The sequence below is a fragment of the Populus nigra genome, chromosome 7 (assembly GCF_951802175.1).
Source record: "Populus nigra chromosome 7, ddPopNigr1.1, whole genome shotgun sequence".
NCBI lineage: Eukaryota > Viridiplantae > Streptophyta > Magnoliopsida > Malpighiales > Salicaceae > Populus > Populus nigra.
The window spans coordinates 16,226,197-16,245,254 of NC_084858.1; the positions used below are offsets into that span (position 1 = coordinate 16,226,197).

Genomic DNA, 19,058 nt, shown 5'->3' on the forward strand with positions numbered 1-19,058 from the left:
GCTTTCATAATAATCAAGTTAAATAACATTATTTGCTGAGATACAGAAAGACTATCAGAAACATTTAATGGCTGATACAAATAGAATAAAGGACTTGATGTGTGCTGTTGTGGTCATTAGCAAGCAAGTATTGTGGGTTCCAAGGAAGTGGAGATATCTCTGTTACGCATATTGGCATCAATGCTTACAATCCCTTCTCCTGCATATTGAGAAGAAAACTCGTAAGCAGTATTTCAATGTTTTACAGTGTAAGAAGAGGATGTTCCCTTAGCAATGTTCCTAGTGTATGTTTTTTAATAATTTCCAGTGGGAAACAGAGCTTCAATGAGATCTGCTAAAACCAGTTGAGGTTGGGAGACTGCTCCATCATTCCAGTCTTCACATTTATGATTCGTCAAGATGGGCAACAGAAGGCTCAGATGGAGCAGTCAAAACATTTATTTTATTTGTTTTTTAAGTTGCATGTTGATCTGTCGAGTTGACTCACATCAGATAAACTTTCATCCGTTTTATTTAAAACTTGTTCTGGGACAAAGGCTAAATCATCTGTCTAGGGTCGAGTTTAATAACTCTGTAATCTTTAGCCATAAACAGAACTTACACATAGAATTGCATGCAATTCTTCCAAACCATCAGGGTTTGAGGTGTTGCAGGTGATCTTATTCATAGAGTTGTCAGTATTTTCTCCACCTGCATCTTCCACATACTGCTTTCAAGTTATAATACATTCGATCCACATTAATTAAAGAACAGGAAATGATATATTACTTACAGTGTTTAAATTTGTCTTCTGTTACCGTCAACTTGTATGTTTCCTTTGCAAGAGACCATACGCTCTGAAAATTGTTGAGCCTAACATAACCAAAGATACCCTAGAACATTGAATTGAAGGAACACGAGCATATGCATGTTCATGTCTTATGCTAAACTAACATTATCATACTGAATCCAAGCTACTATTGATTTGAAGTAATTCTCTTTGATCTGAAAAAGAAGAAGAAGAAAATTTGCTCATCAAATCAAATTTAACAGAAGCAAATAGTTCTCCTGAATCAATAAACTAACTGTAATAATGTCTGAGATGTGATGTGGTTGATACTCACTGCATCATAGACTTTGTTGGCTCTCGTCTCAAGATTTACAGAAACTCCCAAGAACTTTATCCACTCTGCTCGCTGTCATTTGCACTCAATTAATTTTTTTTTATCTTATAGTGTTTCAAAAGATAGCTCTTGCCATCAACAACATTCATAATAACTTTATATATATATTCCCAACATTCACTGTGGAGCTTGCAGCATTTGCACCTTGAAGATATCCACAAATGGACAACACAGCCAAAACGTTAACAGGATATTTTGCACCCTAGAAGAAGAAGACATGGTGATTGGTGAATACTGAAGAAGAAACAAAACCCTCTTTCTATCTACAACAGATCAGCTGATCTAGCTTGTAATATATCAGCATTAAGATCGAACATTAATGTATTGTTGGCTATGTGTACAGGGAGAAAATTAAGGTTAATTTAGCAGCTTTAGGAATGGCGTGGGGCTTGTGGTTGCGGGGGACAAAGTAGTTGAAAATAGCAAGTGAATAATTTGATGGCAAACTTGTCGGCATGTGCGGTTGCATGGATGGATTATACTTTAGTCTCTCTTTTCTTAATACAGCTACAACTTAGTCCTTCATGTCTGAACCCCTGTAAGTTAATTAGTCCCTTGATTCTTGTTGGTCGTTGTCTTTTTTAAAATATCAATTGGTTTTTTCTTTGTGAATTTAAATTTAAATAAACAACATATGGTTTAAATTTAAATAAACGATCAACATCAACGAGTCAAGGGACTAACTTGTATATTTTCAAACATGAAGGACTAAGTTATAATCATGCTAAAAACTTAGAGACTAAAGTATGGTTTATTCATTAAACAACGAGAGTCAACAACAAAGCTGTCCTCATCAAGCAATGAAATGATCAGGTCTCTTTTCTTTTTCTTTTAAAAGATAATGATATTTGTGTTTGATCAGTGTCTCAAAATAGAAATAGAAAAAATAAAAATATATTTGTGTAAGAGATATTCTCTTTATTTCTATTATTTTTTAATCTTGAAATATTAACAAGATACTATTAAGATTCTATTTGTTTTTGCGTTTTAAAATTGTATTTGAAAAAATTTAAATTTTTTTTATTTTTTTCTTTGCTCAAAATTAATATTTTTTGATGTTTTTAGATCATTTTGATGCGATGATATCAAAAATAATTTTTTAAAAATAAAAAAATTTTTTTAATACATTTTCAAATAAAAAATAATCATAACCATACTCCCGAACACACTATAAATCAAGCAAGTTATACGACTGAAACCAGATTTCACATTAGAGGCAGATTTGACATGCAAAGGAATATTACATATAAGTATAAAAAGAAGTGAACATGCATTAGAATCAAACTTGACACCAGAAGAATATGAAAGTTTTATTAATCTAATTCAATTACATTAATTATTCAATTACTACAAGTTTGAGTATAGAATACAAAGGTATATTTATCTATTAGAATACATTAGACTCCAACGTTAGAGATGGCAAAATTTTATGCCTTCCCAAACTCAACAACTATAGCTAGTTAGATGGTAAATTAATGAAATCAAGAATAAAGTCAAGAGGCCATGGCGCGGTTCGCCAATATGGTACAAAGAGCAAAAGAAATGGTTAGAAACAGCCCTAGCTTCTTCAGAAACAAACCAAGTTTACTCCCTTCACCACCTCTTATGGTAACCAACAAATCTTTTTCCTTCTCATTGTCATCCCTCTTGATGATTAGTTTTCCTGCAGGCTTCTTCACTGGCTTGATATTTTTGCTAGGGCAAAAACCTTCCTCTACTACACTTCCACTTCCCATGAAGTCATCCATTAATTTCCCATTTTCCACATTTTCTCCCAAGTAAAAACAATGCATCAAGAGAATGACAATCATACAAACAACATTGCTTGATAAGTACCTCCAAGGATACTGCGCTGATGATTTGCTTCCAGTGTAGTTTTCCTTTGCAGTAGTCTTGGATGGTTTTGTGTCATACCTTTGTGTGTTTTCTACTTTCTCTATGGAAAAGTTGGCGGCCACCACTGCTGGATTCAGGTAGATTTTAACAGTCTGTGATGGGACTAATTGGTGGAAGAATGTCTCGGTTGCTTGGCGAGTCGAGACGAAAAGTCCATGATTTACTTTGATCTCCTCCACAACTTCAAAGCTTGGTGAACTAGCCAGATTATCCACAATATTGCTCTCCTCTATGAAGTTATCATCATCAGGCTCATCATTGATGAATCCAAGTGAAAAGTCCTCACTGTCATTGAATCTCATGCAGTCACCAGTATGTTCATTTTCTCCTGCAAATTAATCGATTTTCTCATTAAGAAAGAAAAAAATAAAAACAAATAATAAGGGAGGTGACTGAATTAAGACACGGAGATAAAAAAAAATACCCAGAACTCCATGCTCTTCTCTACTCCTGAAATTTGAAATATTTTCTATTGGAACAATCCTGGTTTCCTCCGTAAAACTCTGTACAATGAGGAAGGAGAAGGATTGAGTACTCATATTTCTTCAACTAGGAGTGAAGAAGTTGCTAGGTTAATTTATGCAAAGATCAAAAGCTGCATACCTTCTCTAGTTCGTCATTTGACATTCCAACCCATCTCAGGTTCTCTACCATCCTCTCTGCCTTGAACGTTTCATCTAGGTCACTCATCTCTATAGACATGCTGCTTGTACTAGGGTCAACCCATGGTTTGTCAGCCCATCTTGTAGAGTTCATCATCATGTCACTGTACACATTATGCTGGACATCCTTCCCAGCCATGAAAGTGAAATCATGATCAGCAGTGGCATAGTTTCCACCCCAAGTATCTTGAAAACTAGATTGGTTTATCAATTCTTGAGATGCATGAGCTACCGAAAGAATTTCTTGCAAAATGTCTGTTTGATGAGTGCTTGTGCTTTCTGGCATGGAAGGTTGATGCATCATTTTTATGTCAGTAAATCCAAACTGAGGGAAATCCTCCACTTCCAATGGAGGCAATGTGAACCTATGCTGCAACCTTGCACACTCTAGCGCTATATCAACCTGCCAAAACCAATGAATGTAAGAAAAATTTAATTTCTATTTATACTATCAAAGATTTAATTTTTGCAGATCATTTTAATCATCTTCTTTTTTTTCGCGACGGTCTATCTACCGCAAATTTAAAGGTTTTGCTAGATTATGACTATCATAATCACAGTAGATAATATTTTTTACCTTTGATGGTGGGTAAGGAACTGTCGAATAGTTTGGAAATTGTGGAGCTGACATGCCAAATGATCCATCCATGGACTGTATCCATTTCCCATTTCTTGATTCACCGATGTTGAGAGGGGATCCGATGGCACGGTAGCTGGTTGAGCAAGTATCTACATTTCTATGCATAGGATAATTTGTACTCTCATATTCTTCACATCTTCCATGATTTTCAGAATATTGTTCAATGCTAGAAGAATGTTCACAAGGCATTTGATTTGTCGTAGAATCATAATGCTCTCCAATCTTTGGGATATTTGCAGTCCTTTTTGACACACGACATAGTGCATATGCATCCTGCATAGGTTCACCCAGGAAAAGCTTAATTATAATCAAATCATATCACAAACTCATGCATTTAATTATCACCAAAACACATCTATATAAATGTGTGTGTGTGTGTGTGTGTGTGTGTGTGTGAAGATATATAAGGGTGATGAGAATATGAGTTGCACCTGCAAGCCAGTATTAATTTCGCATTCTCGCTCATCAAGGCGATATTCATGCATAACCCAACCTGTTCTAGCACCATGGGGAGCTCTTCCTCTGTAGTAAACTAAGGTTTTCTTCATGCCAACAGCCCGCATTTGGGAGATCACTTTTCTATCCTTGCCAGTGGCCTTCCAATATCCAGCTTTAGTTGCTCGATTAGTCCTCGATCCATTCGGATACTTGCGGTCTCGAGGACTAAAGAAGTACCACTCTAGATCTTTGCTTGGCAACAATGATTTTCCTGCAATATGTTTCAATGATTAAGCATGTTAATATAATATATAAATATGTTTTGTTATTTATTTTATTGTTCATAGAGGCATCTAGATGGAAGATTTAAAAAGGAAAAGGTAGAAAAAACAATGACTTCAATCCACAGATGAAACAAAGACTAGAACATATTCCATTGAAGGAATGCAAATAAAGCATTGCATGATACTTTTGCTGACAATGCAATCTGTTCCTTTCCTCAAGAGCTTTTTGACTTGGAAATCATTTGGTAAATTGATACGACTTCATGTTCACAACAGGAACCCTAAAGATGGAGGGACCATATGTCTTGCACGTAGTCCCAAGTACAGTACTAGTTCACTTCCTTTAATTACTGCTAGAAATATTCTTGTTATATTGTAGTATATATGTTATGTTATTATAAAGTTTAAGATTTTTGACCAATAAAGCATGATCAATGCATGTAAATGGATTTAAAAACATAATTGTTAGACTAGAACAAGAGCAAGAATCCCTAAAGAGTATTTGAAGTCATTCTCTGTCTCTCCTTTGGAAAGGCATCGCGGCTAGCTTAGCTTCTTGCATTCACCACCTTCTTCTTTTTTTCATAAAAAATCCAACATATTTTGATGGAAGAAACATTAAAAAATTGTTTCTCATATTCTCCAAATAATTAGGGTTTTTGTTTTTTTGATCCAACGTGAGGATCGATTAAGTTCAAGAAAGCCTGCAAATTAAACTAGAATGCTGTCATCATGTGGTCTGCCCTAGTAGCAGATATTAGGGCTTGAAGCAATCAAAAACCAATAAAGAGTTGCATGTCTAATTAATAGCCAAGGATGATTGATTAACCTAAATTAATCTGAATAAAATTTTTAATTGTAATTGATATATACACTAGTTATATGTTCCAAAGCTATCATACAAGAAAGGGATAAAAACACTGTATATATTTTGCTTTTTCTCCCAAATATTCTTTATCCCTTTGCTCACTCAATCTTTATTTGGTTCATGTAATATGGATCATGCAAGCAAGCTAATAAGGCACTAGAGAATTTTCTTTCTTTCTTTATGCACAAGTATGCAAGGAAAGGAGTGATGATCAGTACTGGACTCGGGGGTTGAGATATTATCATACCTGGTAAATCCCATGGCTCACACTTGTAGAGATCAACTTCAGGGATGATCTCTAATTCAATCCTATGTGCATTGATCTTTCTTCTGAGGTAGTAAGCAACGAGTTCTTCGTCGGTAGGGTGGAAACGAAAGCCAGGAGGCAATGAAACAGGAGCCATCTCTTTAATTTAATTCCTTTGAGACTTCTTCTGATCTTGATCAAGAAATATCTATATGAAACTCAAAAAAAGAAAGCTAGCCTCCTTCTCAAAAAATGAGACCAGCCCTTATTGGAGAGTAATATATATAATCAGCAACTGTACAGCAAGTCTCTGCACACAATCAAATGCAAGACACAAAAAAGTTAGTCTTGTAATCTAATTTTGATTAAACAATTGACCAAAGAAAATTTGAGGATCATTTAGATGTCATGATCGTGCATGTATTTTAAAGTATTATGCATGATCAGGACACATATGGGATGGAGGGAGGGAGATCAGAGAGATCGATGTGACCTTGCAGAAGAAGCACCCAAGGCATGCAAGAGAAGGTAGGTAGCTAGCTAGCTTGAGAGAGCAAAGATCACAAGTTGGATGGAGAGGGAAAATGAGGGAGCTGGTTGGCGTTTTGATATAAGAACAAAAAGAGGAGAAGAGAAAGCAAAAGGCGGTCCTGGTTTGCCACCGGCCCCAAGACTTGCACTTTTCCCTTTTCAATTGTTTTTTTTTTCCTATCAAATTATTCTTGTTTTCTTTCAATTCAAGCTAGTTTACTCTCTCAATCTCTCTCCATTTATCCCATGCTTCATCCTTATCCTTTCTCGGAATCTCAACTCCACATGACACAATTCCTATATTTTGATGCATTGCCACCCTTTCCATGGTGGATTTAGTATCTACTGTTATACCTTAACGACAAACTGTCCTAGCCGAATTGCGGCTGGAAATTGTTGTCTGTTCCACATGCTTAATTCCTTGTGAAATTTCAAGCAATCTTACCTCTTTAAACTACTCCATGATCCAATGTGTTTCGTTAATTGTTAGAATCAGTTCTTGGATCAAAAAGGTTCTGCTAAAGTTTATGATGTAAACTCCCTTGCAAAAGAGAGATGATGGTTTATCTTATAATCATTTCAACTTAAAATTTTAAGTTATTCAAAATATAATTTATATTATTTTTTAAATTATATCTTTAAGTTAAAAATTTATAAGTTTAAAATTTATATAAACTACGTTATTTTATGCTAGAAAATAATAAGATTTAAACTCGTAATTATTTAATAAACAACTATATCATGTTAAAAAATTATATCAATCTAAAAACTTAAATTATCACATCATATAATTTATATTATTTTAATAAATGTACATTAGTAAATGGCCTTCTTCGGGATTGGGATTGTTGTCCCGGTGCTGGCCAACTCCTGAGCTTTTCGTTGTAGTTGGGGAAGAAAATGAGAGTGCTGGGTCTTGTCCGTCGATTGTTTTTAACAGAATCACACAAACAATTACCAACTCGAAAAGACTTGGCATATTGAATTACGCATGCATGTATGTATAAAGATTGCTGTATATATTTCAGTTTTCAGGCGATTGAAAGAGATCCTCTACATGATTAGTCATAGTACGTACACAGATCATTCGCAGCAATCACAACAGATTGAAATAATTTGAGCGTGCTACTCTATCTGTGATGATCACTCTCTTGAGTAACAGAGTTTTTCTTCTTTTCAGTGACTAAGGTGTTGAAAGAAAATTATTTTCAACGAAGAGTAATACGAAATAAAATAATTAACACAAATTCCACCGAAAGATTTCTCTTGAACAAGTTTTTGAGACATATAGTTCAGATGAATGGAAGTTTTTCAAGAACTAGCTTAAGGAAGCTGGAGTAGTTTTACGTAAAATGTTAATATTAATCCTTAAGAGTTTCTGGGTACTACAGCCCTATTCACATTCTAAATCAGTGCAAAATCCATACCCACATGCATTGTGCACAGATTGAAAATCAAGAGTGGTAACAGGCCATAACCTAGCTAGTTGCCAAGCTACAGAAGAACTAAAGACGTACAGGCATCATATATAGGAACTGATTGGCTGGGTTCCCAGGGGGGTCATGTGGGGCCAGCTTTTGCAGCGTGAAGAAAGGTGACACGTGGCATAATGGGATCGCTTGTAAGCCTTCTTGAACTTTTTTTTTTTTGCAAGTGATGACAAATGATTCTCTGCCATGCATGCTTTTCCTTTACATCAATCAATCTTTTGGTGCTTTTCCTCCTTTTTGGAGTTTTATTCATGCTTTACTCATCATGCTTGTCTTTTTCATTTGCTTGCATCTTCTTTAACTTGGTTTTTTTTTTCTTTAACAACCCCACAATTTATATATATATATATATATATATATATATATATATGTAAAACCATGCATCATTGATTGTTTCCAGGAAAAAATAGGAGAAAGAAGATATTACACATTAATTAAAATTTTGATATTAAAAATATGAAATGTTCAACGAAATATTTTAAAACTCGTCATGTTTTTTTTTTACGAGATCTAAATTCGAATTAAATTTTATATTAAATTGATGAAAATTGACTTAGTAGGTCAACTAATGATCCAATCGACCAGATAAATACTCAAATAAAATTTGATTTGATTTTTAAAATACTTTTAAAAAGATGTCATTTTAATTTTGTTAAAAAAATTATTTTACATTGATATAAATTGATCCACTCAACTCGTGATCCGCACCTTAGATTAAACCAGGTTTTATAAATATAGTTGAAAATTTTATTTTATTTTCTTTTGTTGGCCAAGGACATGAAACATGTGTGTATTACTCAAAGAAGGATATACATACATACATATACATATACATATACATATACATATACATACACACACACACACACACACACACACACACACATATATATATATATATATATATATATATATATATATATATATATGTTTGTCGAAGCTGTTTCAGAGAGTTAATTAAACATGGGATAGCTCTTCCATCGAAGTTGGATAAAGAAAAGAAAACCCATATCCAAACTCAATCGAATTCATGTACTTGATTGTTTTAGAAAATCTTCTTTCAAAATAGGCTGGCTAGTTGCTATAATAAATTGGATTTGGAAATTTTTTAATAATGAAACTATCATTGGGTGGCAAGAAATCTTGGATTCTTCCAAGGAAAAGGGCACGTTCTAACACATTCAAACCAATATAGAATGATTAGAGGAGTTTGCCATGATGCATTATTCTATTCTATTCCTCGAGAAGAAGAAATGTTGAATATAAATCATTGTTTTTTTTCATAATTAACTCAGATTTAAATACGAATTATTCACTAATAAATTACTCTATTGCCGAAAGAGAAACCTCATTATGTTCTCTTTATGGTCTTCAGTCTCTCTTACGTACGTCATATATATAGACTCACATGCATGAATCAAAAGCCCGAAAGTGGAAAGGAAAAGAGAAATTATTTAATATATTATTAGATTTGTTTGTTTCTTACGTGGGATCGAAAGCAATCTCTTGTTTCTTCGACTAAAGAGAAAAACAAATAAATAAACATTTTGATTCAACTAACATTCTTGTCTATTTAAACACTAGTTTTTTATACATGATATGCCTCGGGTCAGATAATTTTCTATAACCTTATAAAAATATAAAAAAATACTAGAAAATTAAAAATTTGATATATAATGGATAAAAGACTTTAAAAATATTAAAAATTACTTTTTTAAAAAAAATTATGACGAAAACACATTGGATCGATCCAAGCCAACAATGTTTAACCTACAAAACATGCGATTTGGGGCATGAGCCTGTAATAATCTCATGCAATCCAAATCAAAACAAATTAGAAAACTCAATTCTAATTAACTAAAAAAAAATAATTAAGAAAAAAATCTAAAAAAATAACTCGAGCAAACTTAGAATGGTGACCCGTGCTATGCTGCTGCTTAGACCAAATTGTTTCTAATGTAAAAAAAAAAAGAATGCTCACGTGTGCCAATGTTTTTTTTTTTTAAAAAAAGAAAACTCAAGAATCAGATCATTAACTTAACTGAATCCATTAAGACAAGTTAATTTAATAATACGATTTAAATAATTAATAAAGAATGATAAATAAATAAAATATTATTTTTAAAATTAGTGAAAAATTCTTTAAAAACAAAAAAAAATAGAGTTCAATCTCCAAATAAAAGGAAATTGTGCATGGTAAAAGGAAATTTTAAAAACCCCTAGACCAAAATTATTTTTTTATTTTTTTTAAAAGGTAATCAAATAATTTCACCATACAAAAAATTGCAAGAAAACTAAGATATTCCCAAAACAATTTTAGAATGACAAATAAACTTCATATGAAAACTCTTTTACGTACTCTCTAATACCAGTTCATTGATTTTATAATATCACTATTACCATCCATAATAAAACACAACATATGTACATTACTTTAGGTTTTATAATTTAAACTATTCTAATGGAGTGATTTTTCATGTATATCATATTAGATAAATATTAGCTTAATCATTATTTCAAACAAGCTCTTAATCATTATGTCAATAAACACTTAGCATTTGATTATTATCTTAAAAAAGAAAAGACAAAAACAATTAGAATAGAAACATATTTAATTGAAAAGACAAGAAAATAAAATAAATATGTTTTATAATAATTTTACAGTGAATTTATATATTTTCAAACAAGAAATATGTAAAAAAAAGATGTTTCTTTGTCCCTATTGTTTTTTTATTTTATTTTTTTTGTCTTGAGATAAAAGCCAAGGTTGTATCAACATCCATGTAGAAATGTGAGAGAAGCTTTTTTATCGATGACTGTACAGAGGAGGGCATGACATATCTAGGCAAAAGACTTAAACACTACATGAAGCTTTAATTACATGAAACTTTTCTCATCTCGTGCAAAAAACTTCATCTTCAGAACTTGGATCATCCACCTCAAGTTGCTGAGATATTTAGATGAGTCATTTACTGAATAACTTGACAACATACCTAATCCGGGATCTGTACAGAGCTTACAGAGAAGGATCCTAAGAGAAATTATACAATCGCTGCCCTTTTTGGTGTGAGAATCAATATATAGCAACCTACTGTAAAAAGCAAGTAAAAATCAGCTCTTTTCCTGATTTTGATTTGATTTGTTGTATCCTTCAATGCCATAATGCTGGTATACCATAACTTCATTCTCCTCCCACCATCGCCCTGCTTCTTTCTCGGCAAATCGTTTACGGCTGCAAAATATACATCAAGTATGTATGATCAGTTAACAGATATTTGAACCCTGTATTTAACAGATTCCAGCGCTTATTATTAACATGGAAAACAAATTACCTGAACCTGACTCGCTTTAGACCCTTTTCTCCGCCTGGCGAAACTGTAAATGTAATGTATACACCAGGTTCGTACTGTTCTACCCATTCGAGCTTTGACGCGTTAGTTCCCTTCCGTCGAGGATCTGTTGTCGAGTCATGTAAATCTTCCCCTAGCATACTGTTTTCATGGCACAACTCTCTCCCATCCAAGGACTTTAGCGAATTGGAAAACACAATAGGAGAGCTAGATAAACTTTCTACGTTGCAGTCTTTTGGCAATCTAACTCGAAGAGGTGAATGAGTTGAGGCAAACACAGTAGGGGTATCTGTGTAGTCAGGTCTGGTCTGAGGCTGATACGGATCCCCTCCGTCTTCTGCTCCTTTCCTAACTGAGACTTTATCGGACATTGCATGAAGCTGAAAGAACAAGAATTAACGATTTTTTAGTTGAATTTACTCAGCTCCTGAACATCTTAATTGCTGAACTCCAATCTCTTATGAATTGACACGAGTTAACAAAGTTCGGTCGGTGAGTTTTGTTTAACTTGTCTTGCGAAGAATGTTAAAGACTTACTTACAAGTACGTAAAGAAGCAAAACATTAAACCAACCCACAGAATGGCAGAAGGAAAGAGAATCACCCTTAGTACCAAAGCTTTAATTATCCCATTTGCTGCTTTACACTTAGCTGCTTCCTCCCTAGCCAGTAACCAAGTTTTCTCTATTGTTTGTTGACATTCTTGAATCTTCTGGCTTCCAGTTTGACATTGCATTTCGAGGCCCTTCGCCTATTAGAAACAAAAGAACTCTGAAGAGCCGAGCAGAATATATTCAAGCCAAAGGCAGCACAGAATCAACTATTTTGTGCAACAGGTATTCTTTACATGATAAACTTGCATGAAAAAGTGACAAGAAACTCAAGCCATCCACTGGCTGAAACAAAAACAGTCAAGAAAAGAATAATTGATGTAGTGCTGCTGATGGAAAAGGCTAACCCTTCGATCACATCACCATTGGTGTGAAGACCAGTTGTATAAAAAATGCTTCTATGCATGCATGTGAGTGCTTGTGATGAAGAAAGTGAGACAAGTGTGGCACAATGGAAGGCAAAAAAATCATTAAGATAAGCAATTAGATTTTGAAGCTAAAACAACATATAGAGGCATTACCTGTGCTCTTAGTCTCTCAACTTCTTCAACAAGAATATTGTTTGACTCATGTTTATCTTCTTCCAAATTCAAGGAACTGGAACTGGAAGATATTGGTTCCAGGGGATGTACAGAATCCATTCTGTAGCAAGATTCAAATATAGCAGGACATGAAACTTGTCCCCATCGTGGCAATCCAGCTGAAATAGAAGGGACAGTTTCTAAATGCTGCTGCTTTTCCCCTTGGTTTCTCGAGGTCTTCCTTTCACCAGGTTGGCTTTCAAGAGATGGCCGACTCATCAACTGTAGACGATGCCCAGGCGGGGTTGCTCCACCCCTTTCTTCTTTTTCGTCAGATAAGGCCTTCTGTTGGGACAACAGCTTCCTGGAACCTCCACCTGGATGTGTAATATTCTGCAAACTGTTAAAACATGAATCACAGACTCTACAAAGCTTGCTTTTATTAGGTGCCAAAGATGCATTGATGAGCTTCTTGCTACTACATACTCGGCAGAACAGAAGGCCACAATTATAGCAGTTATGCTTCTTCCTTGTAAATCCAAAGGGCATTCTACAACCTTTACAAGCTGATTGATCACTAACAGATATAGATTTGTGCAAACAGATTGCAGCAGTTAAATTTGATCCACAAGCTATACTTTGAACCTGTCTATCTCTCAAAGCCTCAACCAAAGTTGGTACATTTCTATCTTCTACATTGCCTAATCCTAATTGTCCATTTGTCCCCTTCCCCCATGTATATACACTTCCACCTGATGTCAAGGCGGCAACATGGTATGTCCCGGATGATATCTCCTTAACAAACTCCTCTTTAAGCTTTCCTTCAACGATTGCAATTGATTTATTCTTGGCCTGTGGATTCCCCAACTGTCCATGCACTGAGCTTCCCATTGTATAGATCTTTCCTGTCCTGGTAAGTGCAACGGTCAGCATTCTTCCACAAGAAACTTGAACAAAATCATGTTCCACAAGCTGTGCGACACATGTTGGTTGAAGCTTTTTCTCCAGATCAGCATGCCCAAGCCTCCCTTTATCACCATCTCCCCATGTAAATAATTTCCCGCCAACACCATTAAACTTGAACCGGTCAAAAATGACGTCCACAATAGCAGCAGTGTGCCATGATCCACATGCAACAGATTTTACCCACAAACCTTTAAGAGATTCAACTTCTTTGGGATGAAAAACACTTTGAAGATTCCCATGACCGAGAACCCCAAAAGTTCCATCCCCATATGTAAATAACTGCCCCGATGAGGACACAGCTGCTGTATGCCAGTCCCCACAAGCAACATTTGATATACTGACACCAGCCAAGGGACCTGAAATTTGACGTGGTAACCACTGGCTTCCAGTTCTCTCCTCGCACACCAAATTACCTCCATATTTGTTCTCACCCCAGACAAACAGTTCACCAGAATCTGTCAGAGCACAAGTTTGATATTCACCACAAGCAACAAATTTCACAAGGAAACCATCTAAGGATTCAACAATTGTTGGAGAGCTCACATCCATGTCAACTTTATGCCCAAGCTTTCCTCGACTCCCCTCGCCCCAGCAGAAAACTTCCCCTCGTTTGGTGATTAAGGCAGCATGGTTCCTTCCTAAAGATATATTTCTTACATCTAACATCACGGTGGGTTCCAGCAATTTTGGCAATAAAGAATCCATTTGCAATGTACTGTGGTAACCAAACTGGTTGCCCACACACCCTATATTTCCTCCTCCTGCTCCTTCTCCCCAGATTAAAACATCCTTTAGGACATCATTTTTCTCTGTTCGATGAGACCTATGATTCGAACCAATAATTCTACGACACATATTCTTTTGGAACTCTGCAAACCCATTATCAGATCCATTTTTCTTGATATTTTGTTGTTCAGCATTTGGAGTATGTGGAATTAAGAAATCCTCCACAGTTTGTAATAGTGGAAGACTCGCTTCCGAGAAACAAAGGCTATCAGAAGAAAGAGACAATCCATCGGAAAAACCCCTGTCTGAAATCGACTGCATAGGACTTCCATGTAAGCTATGCACCTTCAATGTAGAATTGCATAAAACACACAAAAAATGTAACATGTCAGTGAAAACTATAATATTTTCAGTTGTATAGCACAGTATCATATAGAAATGATAGTAAAGAATTTGGAAAGAGGATAAACAACTAGCGCGTGGAACTTCTCCAAAGAAAGAATGGTATATAGCACTCATAACTAGATAAACCAAATAAAGCTTCAGCACCGTATACCTAGCTCCATAGTAAGATTTTATATAGTAATAAATTTGGAGTTTGGAAACTGCAGGCATCATGAGTGAAAAATGCAGAGCGCGAGAACAGGAAAATACACAGTAAGCTAATTACTGACCACCTGTTGACAAAAGTAATCAAATAATTCACGAAGGATTACAAGTCTACTTTCAAACCTGAATTGTTTGTCTCATTGAGTGATTTTCCCCTTAATTACCCCAAAACAACATGCAAATGCTACTGCAACTTTTGACCATTTCAGCACAGAAGCTCAATTGACTAGATAATTCCTAATTCTTTTCGAGAATGTCATCAATATCGTCTGTGCACAAGTGACTTTTGCACAAGACCAACATTTTGGAAAATAAAAAAGCTCTTAAATTTGTGAAAGTAACCACAAGAAAAACGGATGTTGTTAAAACCTGCGACAATTCGGTGTCATCCTCCAGAATTCCTAGATTATGTTTTCTTCTGATAAAGCCAGCTGGACTATTTACACAGCTTTGTGCTACTCTGTGGTTCTTCAGGGCACAAAAAGGCCTAGAATGGTGACACTTGGATATCACAGCCCTTAAGCCTATAAACCAAGAATCAGCCTGCGCATTGTCCTTGCATATCTACATGAAAGATAATGAATAAAAACAGTAATGAAGCCATAGATCTTAACTAGAAACATGATCTGTTCATAAAAGAGTCAAATTCAGAAGTTACCAAATCAAGTGAGCTCGAGTGGTCACCATTTGTATATATAAGTGAAAATGATTGATTCTCTTTATCTGGTTGAAGTTGCCTCTGAAAATAGAAAAGTGAGAAGTGAAATAAGCATTCATAGAAACTGTAAAAAGGCATCAACTTCAACAAGATACAGATTAAGGGACACGGCTTAATATCAATGAGCATCCTTGATTACGTACAGTCCTTTGTCCAGGAACAATCGTCGTAACTAAGCTCAGTCTCAATTGTTTCTCCTCCTGTCCGGAATACCAAATCAAGTACTTCTCATCCTGAAATGCAAAATCAAAACAACCTTTTCACTTAATTTATCATAAAACCAGAAAAGAAACAAGAAACAGCAATATTCGCACCAACATGTGATGCATACTAATCAAATGTTGGCGATTCTAACACTTGTAAGGACAATGATTTGTCTAGTCTTGATCAAGTAAAGAGTTCTGCCTCCATACAGCTGATCATATTTCTCCCACAAATTACCAACTTTATTCCATATAAAACTTACATACCGTTGAAAGCCTAAATGGACAGAACTTGGGCTTTCCTCTTCTTCCACATTTCAGTAGTTGAGCACCCTTCTTCATAGCCAGAATTGCCTGCGCATCATTGCACAGATTTCTTAAGAATCTTGAATCCCGATAAAAAATGGAAAAAAGTTACAAACAAGTTAAGAACATGGGATTTCATCAACCACCACAATCTGAGGCAGTATCTACCACATTCATAATTACACAATTCAAAAATTATCAGAAATTTTTAAAATTTAATTTGGTATCGCACTTTTAGCATAATTAGGTATATTCAAAGAAATTTATGATTCTAAACTCTAATTCTTAAGCTGGTCAGAGCAAAATTAAAGAAAAAACTGAAACTTTATAGCAACGTCCGAATTGAAAACAAAAGAAAAATGAAATCAAGAATTGAGTTTAAAAAAATGGAAATGAGGGTTGGTAATCAGAATCCAAAGAGAGCCTTAAAGCCAAGAAATTACAGAAACTGAATCAAAAATCATTTTTTTTTCCTGTTGGTACAAGAAAGAAACATTTAGGCAAAATATTTATAAATACAATGTGTCTGCTTAAACTTTTACAGTGATTAACACAGAGAAAGAGATGAAGAACAGATGACATGAATGTCAAACAGGCTAAAATCAGTAACCTTTCAATCTATAACAGAAGAATTACAAATAAAGAGCCTCCCTTTTGATACCCCATATAGAAAACCACCATAGAATATAACAGAAGACATGAAAGACAATCTAGAAAATGTAACCAAACCAAAAAAGAAGAAGAAGAAAGAAAACCCAGAAAAAAGACATTGTTATTTTCCAACAGAAAGAGAGAGAAGAGAGAAACCTGTTCAACAGTTCTGTCAAAGGGGACTGTAGTTAAGGATTCTTCACCCATTTTCAGGCAGAGAATTTCATGCACTGCTAAATCACACAAGCACAGAGACAGAGAGAGAACAACCCAGAAGGAGACAAGAGAAGCAGAATGAGAGAGGGGAAGGCAAGTGGTAGCTTCTACAGGTGGATGAAGAATATCCCTCCCTACAAGACTAGCTTTCAGACACCACAGTCAGTGACTTAAAACTACTATAAAAAGAAAGAAAGAATGCCTCTCTTTCTCTCTCTCTCTGTAAGAAAATGTTGAGTAGAGAGACAGATACGGAACAGAGACACTGCCTGCAAGGATGTTCAGTAGCAGAAAATATTATTATTGTTATTGTTATTAATATTGTAAGTAAGCAAGTATAGTTTGGCTGGTTTTGTTCATAGTTTATACTTTATAGTGTGTGTGTGGGTGTGCCCATCAGTTTCTTTCTTCCATTACTGTTTTTGTTCACTTTGTAAGTCGTGCAGTGAGAGAGAGAGAGGGAGAGATGGCGTATTATAAATCTTATTAAGTGCTGATTGCACGTGTTCACCGTAACATTTGAACTTTCTATTTTCTTCCTAGTTTGTATACCCAAAAAACAATTAAATATAAAAACAATATTCAAGTTTTACGAAATTTTGTGACATTAACATTAAGCTGTTTTGGAAAAAAGAAAATTATCAACATAAGTTTTTTTCTTAAATTAATCTCTTGTTTATTGTAGTCAATGCAATATTTTTAATTAAAATCATTGTTTATGTTTTTAAAAAAATTTAATAGTTAAATCAAAATAGTATATCTATATTTTGTGTGATTAAAAACTAAAAACATTATAAATTTAATAAAATCATGTTTAAAATATATTTAAAAATATTAATAATATAAATTTGATTTCAATTGAATTTTTATGAGTAATTTATTATTAGAATTATTATTTTCATATCAATACATAATAATTGAAAAATTAATTACTAAAATTCAAATAAAAATTTATAATAATATTTCATAATCATATCAAAATTGAAGAATAAGTGAATCTGATAAATATTTTTTGAAGTGTAAAAAAACCAAAAAATAAAAAAAAATAACAAAGAATCAGGCCTAGCCAATAGCAAGCTTCGCACATTTAGCCTTCCTTTATTTGTCATCTGCCCCTTAACTTTAAAAAAAAAAAAATGAAAGGCAATATGAAATAAAAATATTGCACTCACTAATCTCTTGCTTCTGAACCACGCCTTAACCATTTAAACTAAGATACAAATTTATAATTAAAATAATTATCTAGGTGGTGGTCTAGTGGTAAGAGTTTGAGACTAAGAAATTTGCTTTCTCTGTGGTCTCAGGTTCGAGCCATGTGGTTGCTCGTATGATGGTCACTGGAAGCTTACATGACCCTTAACTTCAGGGCTCGTGGAATTAGTCGAGGTGCGCGTAAGTTAACCCGAACACCCACATTAAACTAAAATATATATATATATATATATATATATATATATATATATATATATATATATTTAAAATAATTAAACTAATACATTAACTTGCTTCATTGTTCATATAAACAGTGAACATATCATAAAAATCCATACTTTTTTTAACAGCACAGTATAATACTCAACCCGAGTAAATATATATGTGGTGGGTTGACTTGGGATAAAAAAAATTAAAATAAAAAAAGGCAAGGGGTTTTAATGGTTGTCCCCCTGGTACATATAGATAAAGAGAGTGCTTTTTAAAAAAAAAAAAATTGATTATCAAACTTTTTTTATTTTCAATTAATACTTTTTATGATCAAATTAGTGATTAGTTTATTCTAATTTATTATAGAAAAACACAATAGAGAATCAAAGTATAAAACCAACAAAATGACGTGGCATACAAAAAGTTTTTTTTATTCCTTTATTCTCCTTCTTCTTCTATCACATAAAGTTATTCTCAAGTTTTATTTTGATAATTTTTTATTTTATTTTTCAATCTCTAATTTGGAAGATGAGAGTCTTCG

At 34.1% G+C, this 19,058-nt stretch overlaps 2 protein-coding genes and 1 long non-coding RNA gene across 3 annotated transcripts; all 3 read right to left on the minus strand.

Moving 5' to 3' along the window:
* Positions 1–70: 70 nt before the first annotated feature.
* On the minus strand, positions 71–1,544 carry LOC133698334 (uncharacterized). The gene is made up of 4 exons (XR_009843092.1): positions 1,104–1,544; positions 773–984; positions 602–706; positions 71–199 (listed from the first exon to the last, which is right to left on the minus strand). It is a non-coding gene; the product is annotated as an uncharacterized LOC133698334 (long non-coding RNA).
* A 904-nt stretch (positions 1,545–2,448) lies between these two features.
* LOC133698975 (NAC domain-containing protein 54-like) lies at positions 2,449–6,830 on the minus strand. Its single transcript, XM_062122085.1, has 7 exons — positions 6,692–6,830; positions 6,199–6,508; positions 4,793–5,070; positions 4,299–4,634; positions 3,663–4,124; positions 3,484–3,562; positions 2,449–3,387 (listed from the first exon to the last, which is right to left on the minus strand). Exons 2-7 carry the CDS (start codon positions 6,353–6,355, stop codon positions 2,657–2,659), a joined length of 2,043 nt encoding a protein of 680 aa, XP_061978069.1. The 5' UTR covers positions 6,356–6,508; positions 6,692–6,830; the 3' UTR covers positions 2,449–2,656.
* A 4,231-nt stretch (positions 6,831–11,061) lies between these two features.
* LOC133699225 (PH, RCC1 and FYVE domains-containing protein 1-like) lies at positions 11,062–17,535 on the minus strand. Its single transcript, XM_062122387.1, has 9 exons — positions 17,036–17,535; positions 16,190–16,276; positions 15,863–15,952; positions 15,660–15,740; positions 15,371–15,565; positions 12,701–14,737; positions 12,173–12,319; positions 11,552–11,949; positions 11,062–11,451 (listed from the first exon to the last, which is right to left on the minus strand). Exons 1-9 carry the CDS (start codon positions 17,084–17,086, stop codon positions 11,331–11,333), a joined length of 3,207 nt encoding a protein of 1,068 aa, XP_061978371.1. The 5' UTR covers positions 17,087–17,535; the 3' UTR covers positions 11,062–11,330.
* Between the last annotated feature and the right edge of the window lie 1,523 nt (positions 17,536–19,058).

Coding starts and splice junctions, on each gene's coding strand:
- LOC133699225 (XM_062122387.1), bottom strand. CDS start 17,086: ATGGGTGAAGAATCCTTAACTACAGTCCCCTTTGACAGAACTGTTGAA. Junction 16,277..17,035: donor TTGACAGAACTGTTGAACAG/GTTTCTCTCTTC, acceptor AATGATGCGCAG/GCAATTCTGGCTATGAAGAA. Junction 11,452..11,551: donor CTAAAGCGAGTCAGGTTCAG/GTAATTTGTTTT, acceptor TATATTTTGCAG/CCGTAAACGATTTGCCGAGA.
- LOC133698975 (XM_062122085.1), bottom strand. CDS start 6,355: ATGGCTCCTGTTTCATTGCCTCCTGGCTTTCGTTTCCACCCTACCGAC. Junction 3,563..3,662: donor CAAATGACGAACTAGAGAAG/GTATGCAGCTTT, acceptor CTCATTGTACAG/AGTTTTACGGAGGAAACCAG. Junction 3,388..3,483: donor AGAAGAGCATGGAGTTCTGG/GTATTTTTTTTT, acceptor ATTAATTTGCAG/GAGAAAATGAACATACTGGT.